Here is a 6,685-nt window from a genome sequence, read left to right on the forward strand (position 1 = left end):
GCAAATTCTTATTACTAACCTTTGTGTCTTATTTGTTTCGTATTCAAGCATTTAAGGTCAACTCTCCCAATCGGAGGATTCCTGCCGGCCATCAATTTACTACTTAGGTCGTGTCTAAAAGGAGCCGTGTGAGGCGTGTGACTGACTGGGAGCGGAACAACAGTTGTAGTGATGGCGATAGCTGCTCGCTGGATTCCACTGTAGCCAAATGATGCTGATGATGGTGTTGGTGGAATAGGAGACCGACTAATTGCTTCCTTACTATATACTTAGTTTCGTGATCATCCTTGTTTTAACATCGATTACATTTAGTTTACAATCCTTGTATATTACAATCTTGAATAACTGCTGCCTTATATCCCTATTAATTATTTTCCGAGTAAAGATGGATAGAAACTTGTGTGCAGGTTGTTAGGGCAACAGACATTGAATGTGACAAAGTGACACGACGCTGAAGAAATCGTTGTAATGGCAACAATTATTCTTGTGACGTTTCTCATCGACGAAGAAGATGATTGGAGATCAATTAAACTTGTCAGACGTCCATGTCAATGTGCTGATGCCAGCCGACCGGCCATGGCTCACTCGATAAAAGATGCGAGAATAGACCACCACTCCGTGTCTCTTTTCTACTTTATCTCTCTGTCTTTCCCACTTTAGAATCTGTATTGTTCTCTTCCCTCCTTTCGGCCCGTCCAGCGCCGCCCCAACGACCAAAAAACAAAAACCAACCACCGACACCGTCCAAGCCATGAGAAATGGGAGTCGAGCTCTATCTTGAGATCATGCCGTGGGAATCCCATCTGCTTGGCACTTGAAATCTTTTGGCACCGAGAAGATCCAGACTTACACCGTTGCAATCAGGTCAGTTGTGCTTCTCTTGGAAGAATTCTCAGCTACAGGGCATTTGTCTTAGTGATTTCACTATGGCTTTAGCATTTTGAGGTGATTGCTGCCAAAGGATTTGGTTTTAACTGGTTGCAAGAGGATGGGTTAGGTGTGTGAATTGATGTTCTTTTCCACCATATATATGATGGTGCTTTGCTACTAAATTTTTTTTATTTTTAGTTTTACTTTATTACAGGTATTCATGTTATTTTCTTGGCTTCTCGTTGGTTTGTTGTTTCGAACTGCCATTGTTGTCATCATCCTGTGTTGTATATATATATGTACATCTTAGCAGCGATTCTTTTGCGATACGATCGCTACATATCAGCAAGCTTTGTGGTGTCTCGTTCCTGCTTGAATTGTTACCAAGCGAAGACTAAACCCCAAATGATGACAGCTTGCTTTATAGAGTGAAGCAATACGATTGCTTACCCATTAATTCCAGTCAGAAAGCTCTCTTTTGGATTGTTCAGTATAAATTTATTAGCTTATGTTCATGCATATGGCTCTTAGTGCGTATGATCATCAACTTATAGGATTGGGAAGATCTGGTGGAATTATTTCAAGCGTATCTTTCTTTCTTGGGGACCTCCAGTCAGTTCCATCAGATTTAGGTGATATGTTTGAAAACAGATATATAGCTTTATTAATTGGATCTCCGAACCAACAATGAAAGAAAAACAGAACAAACGCCTGTGCTACTATTGTCAGGACAAGATTTGTTTTTTCGGCTTATTGTTGTTCCCAGCTATTAGAATGTGTATCAATAGAAAATTGAGTGTTTTTTGTACAAATTTCACAGGTTCTACAACTCCTGAGCTATTGCTTGTAAAATCAAACATGGGACTAATTTTCTGCTATTGATTTGATTTTATTATTAGTGTGTTTTTTGTGTTCTAGGTGATTCATTCTATTGGTTTTCACAACACTGGATACTGAAAAACATTTTTCAGAAAAATTTAGTTAGATTTTATGATTTCTTTTGCCGCTCTCATTGGTCTCGTTTCTTGTGGCTGCAGCATTAGAGGGGGAAGGAAGGCAAAAGACACATGGCAATCAGTGGAGAGGAACTCATAGTGCATAGCAAAAAGGTTATGGTATTGTTTGTCAGAACTAGCTATACATCATCTCGTGCTCATCCTCTGGTTTTCAGTTTGGTGCTTTGCATTCCTATGCTGTATAGTTCTTTTCCTAGGCTATTTGGTTTTCTGGTTTCTGTTTCTCCTGTTATCGTCTGCACAGCACTTCTTCTTGGACTCCTCCTAAGTTATGGTGCACCAAATATACCCGAAACTGACGAAGATGACAAAGGGACTCGGGAAGTTTCTTCCTTGAAAATTGAGGCTACTGCTACGGATCTTGCTGTCAAGAAGACTGAGAGATTTTTGGTTGAGAACCAAGTGGGAAATAGAACAGAGATACAGGAAATAGGAGAAAGAGAGGCATTATTGAGTCAAAGAGATGATAGCACCCATAATAAGTCAGAGGGGAACATACGTACTACATCTACACGATCTGAGGGAGATGAGAAAGCTGATATTGTTCTAACTGCAGGATTAATGGGCAAGTATGAAAAGCTTGAGACTCAAGATGAGGATAAATTGATTCAAAATAGAGAACTTCCACGTCCGGAGATATTGGAAAGCAAAGGAATATCTGTAGAAAAGCCAGCTGAAGTAAAAGAAGTGAGTAAAGAAGTTGGAGCGTCTTTTTCAACTGATCCATTAAAGGGTCACATATTGGCTATTGCTGAAGCTCCTTTGGATGACCAATTTGATTCAACTCTAGGCTCCCCTTGGCTGCATATAGATCGACATGATACTTCATTTGATTCTGTATCAGACCATACAGAAAGTTCTTCTCCCAGTGCTTCTATGATTGATACCACTCCAATGCTTGATGAGCTTCACCCACTTTTAGGATCTGAACATCCTCAGTGTGCTTCTATATCCAAGGATGACTCAAATGTTGCTTCGCAAGAGTTATTACTGGGTCATGGATCAGATGATGATGGGAATGAGAATAAAGCTAAAAATCATGAGAATGAAAAAGATAAAGAAGCATTTGAGGAGAAAGATGATGTAACTATTGCTGCTGTGGAATGGACAAAAGATGATCAAAAGAATGTCACGGATCTTGGTTCATTTGAGTTAGAAAGGAGTCAACGATTGGAGAGTTTAATCTTAAAGAGGAGGGCAAGAAAGAACGTAAGATTTCTGACAGGGAATAATCCGAAAGGCGCCGACTATTTAACGAGCATGGATAAAGTCTCACACTTTCATTTCCATGTACCACACATTTCTGCAACAAGACATAATCCCTTCCGATCCCCTGATGATTCAGAAGTTTCAATGGGCTTACCACCGATTCCCAGTTCAGCCCCTTCTTGTCTGGCAGACAGAGGAAACCCCTTTGACTATCTGTATGATTTGGCAGATGAACATAGCAGCCACATAGATGAGAATTGGGAGCAGAAGGAATTTATGTCAAGTCCAAATTGTGAGATGTTTAGAAGTATCAGAAGCTTCAATGTGGAAGGCATGGAACTTGAGCAAGAAAGGCATTGTTCGAGGTTTGATCCCAATTTTGAGGCAGAGAGGATGGATCCAGAGGAGGAAAGTTCTTTTCAGAGAAAATTCAGTAACAGTGGTGACTTGAAGGTTAGTTCTACTCCTGCATCTGTCGCAACTGTTGAATATGATGCTAATAGGAAAGTTGAATCAATTGATGTGGAGGAAGAGATGAATGATCTTGTTACTAATGATCACGGAATTGTTTTAGACACCAAATTTGTCATTGAAGAAACCTGTCAAGATAATGATTTTGGATCGGTGGAAGAACATACCAGAGAAGAAATAGAAATAGATGCACCCATCTCAGATGGTGAGGGATTAAAAGTAATTGAAGAAAATCATGACAAAGCAACTTATTCATTTTCATCGGGGGCAGATGGGGTGATTTCCAAAAGTACCTTCCATGAAGAATTGGCTAAGTTGGAGCAAACAAGGGAACACTCGGAAATATTTTTTTCAAATTCTAATCTTTTCGGTATGGATAATAAAGCTGATGACTATCAATTTCTGTATCCCATCTCTGATTCTAGCACATTGGCAACAGAAGAAGCTATGTCTCGAATTTCAACAAGTAATGGAGGTCTGCTTGATGCAGGTAAGAGAATTGTTTTCTGATGCATTGGCAAAGTCCTGATACTTTGTCGTTGGTTCATTTGGTGAATTTTCATTTCCACAGATAATGAAGCTTCTAGTGCTAGTTCATCTTGGATGCAAACAGAAGTTCTGGGAGTGGAATCATCTCAAGTAGTACCTGATTTAGCTGATGTTAAATCCTTCATAAATCTTTTATCTATCAAAGGAAGCACAGTAGAAAAATTTCTGTCGCATGATGAAGGGCTTTTGATGACTCCTCAAGGTATAGTTTTTACAGAAGTAAATGAAACACGATTAAAGAAAAGTAATAAGGCTGGACAGCATGATATTATTGAAAATGAACTTTCACCAGTCCAAGGGGATTCTGGTCACTTGTTTTCACCTGTGTTTCCAGAACCACCGCATCTTGATATTGTGAATGATTTGTCTTCTTTTCATGATTTATCTTCCTTGGTGACTGAATCAAGTGAGAGTGCTACGGTTGATATGATTTCAAGCACTTCAAAAGAAGGAAACATGATCGTTGATGCTTTAACATCTTCTTTTTCGGAGGTTTCACACTTTTCTGGTGATTTGGTTTTGTCCAAATTTGAGAAGGAACTGCTAGTAAGAGATAAACCTCAGATACAGTCCCAGTCATTTACTGATGATTTTGGAAAACCTCATACCAGCATTTTGGACTTGTACCCGATCCCTGAGGGGAATCTAGAAGATCTTGAACCTGCTGAAGAGGAAGTAAGCTCCCCAAATCCTAATGAAGTTATTTGTTTATCTGGGTTGCAGATAACTGAAGAGCCTTATATGAATATACTTGACATCAAACAATTCCCTTTCACTGATGAAGCTAGTCATAGTCTTAGTAGGGATTTTCTTATTCATGAGCTAGAATTACATAGTCCTTCGGTCCTTATTACTGATGTTTCCAGTCATCATGGTGCAACGACCGAGTTCCAGTTGGTTGAACTAACAGAAAGCATGGACTTCCCAGTGCTTCCTACGATGGAGTCTGTGTTTGAGGTGAAGTTCAGTCGAGATTCAGCTGAGTCAAGAGATGTAATCCAGAATGCAGTCTGGGGTGGGAAAAAAGTTCTTGATAAATTAGAAAGCTCTGATGAGAACCATCCAGAGGTCCTGGAAGCAACAGATATAGATGAAAGCCTGCTTTCAGAGTTGGATAAAGTTGGGGACTTCCATGCCGAAGAAAGTACACCTGATCAACTGGGATTTGAATTGATGATGTCGAGTGATGTTTCATCCGATTGTGTAAGTACCGATCCTTCAAGTTGTGGTTTGCATGTCTGTCCACGTGAGCCTGAAGTTTCTATAGGTAAATCTAGTGTGCTTGCCAATATGTCACAAAGTATATCCTCTGGTGCTGACCTTGGTCGAACTGAAGAGTTGCATTCAGTGGTAAACAATTTAAAAGACATGGAATCTGAAGTTGGGACTTCATCATTTTGGTCATCTAATGAGGACCTTGAGGGGACTATTTACAATCCTATGCTACAAATCCTTGCATCAAGCTCTATTCAAGAAATGGTATCAGTGATGAATAGACCTCATGAAGAAGATATGATGTTATCTCTGCTAGACTCGAGATTTGACAAGTCATTGGCAACAGATTCTGTGCTTCAGCCACGTGCAATAGTCATTGCTCAAGGGGATCATGAGCAAAGAGTGACTGATACTGATCTTCTTGTTCTTGAAGCAAAATCTGTTGAAGACATCCACTCGGCAACCCAACAAATTACCGAAGAGCATGTATTTAAACCTATGATTCCTGAAGTTATACCTTCCGAAAAGGAGCCGAAGAAGATACAGTCAGACTTCCTTGTTCTTGGAGCAAAATCTCTTGAGGACATAGAAGAAACAGTTAAGCATCCGAAAGCTGAGGTCCTCGGAGTGCGGCCTGGTGATGACATTTGGGAGTCTTGCTCTAGAGTGGAACGAAATGAACTTAAATTAGAGGTTGGAACAGTGCCAGATGATTTTGGCTCCAACTCTTGGACCTCAATGAAGAATCAGAAAATCCAAAAGTAAGCCTGACTATAGCTCAATTTCAAGTTAAAGTTCAGATAATGACTTGTGGTTTTCCTTTTCTTTGGTTATCGGGTTCATTCGGGTAGTATGGTTTAAATCAAACTGGGTTTTTTCTTTTCCTGGGAAGTGATTTCTTCTACATGGTGATTCTTCTCAAATGAGTTCTTGATGTTTTTGATTTGCTTGTCGATACTTTATTGGCTTTTTCTTTAAACAATGTATATCATTTTTCAGTTTGCAGTCAGTCGAAGAGATTGTAATTAGTTTCTATCGCTAAGTGAATCTTACTGTGTAATGGCATTGAGAGGATGATGAGTGAAGAATGCATTTGTTGTTGACATTCTTGGACTCGTTATCATGTTGATCTCTCTTGGGCTAGTATTTTCCGAAAGGCTCATGGGGTGGGAACCTGAAAAGATTTCAGTGGATGAGGCCATGGAAATTAAACCATGCAAGATCAGAGAAAATTCAAACCTTGCATTGGAATTAGATCCCATGGAGAAAGACGTTGTCAGACAGCAATGGTGCCTTGGCCTCTAGGGCAAGTTCTTGGGAACTTAGATTTTTTTCAAAGCTTTTATTCCAAAACT

General features: G+C 39.7%; 1 protein-coding gene across 2 annotated transcripts; it reads left to right on the forward strand.

The window, feature by feature from the left end:
• Positions 1–639: 639 nt before the first annotated feature.
• Positions 640–6,363, forward strand: LOC135637560 (uncharacterized). 2 transcript variants are annotated; one of them, XM_065150142.1, is made up of 3 exons: positions 640–864; positions 1,908–4,056; positions 4,138–6,363. In XM_065150142.1, the coding sequence occupies exons 2-3, from the start codon at positions 1,938–1,940 to the stop codon at positions 6,093–6,095; spliced, it is 4,077 nt and encodes a 1,358-aa protein (XP_065006214.1). In that variant the 5' UTR covers positions 640–864; positions 1,908–1,937; the 3' UTR covers positions 6,096–6,363. The 2 variants fall into 2 exon arrangements, with proteins under 2 accessions (XP_065006214.1, XP_065006215.1); XM_065150143.1 differs by having other exon boundaries at positions 860–997.
• The last annotated feature ends 322 nt before the right edge of the window (positions 6,364–6,685 follow it).

Source organism: Musa acuminata, chromosome BXJ3-5 (genome assembly GCF_036884655.1).
Source record: "Musa acuminata AAA Group cultivar baxijiao chromosome BXJ3-5, Cavendish_Baxijiao_AAA, whole genome shotgun sequence".
Classification (NCBI taxonomy): domain Eukaryota; kingdom Viridiplantae; phylum Streptophyta; class Magnoliopsida; order Zingiberales; family Musaceae; genus Musa; species Musa acuminata.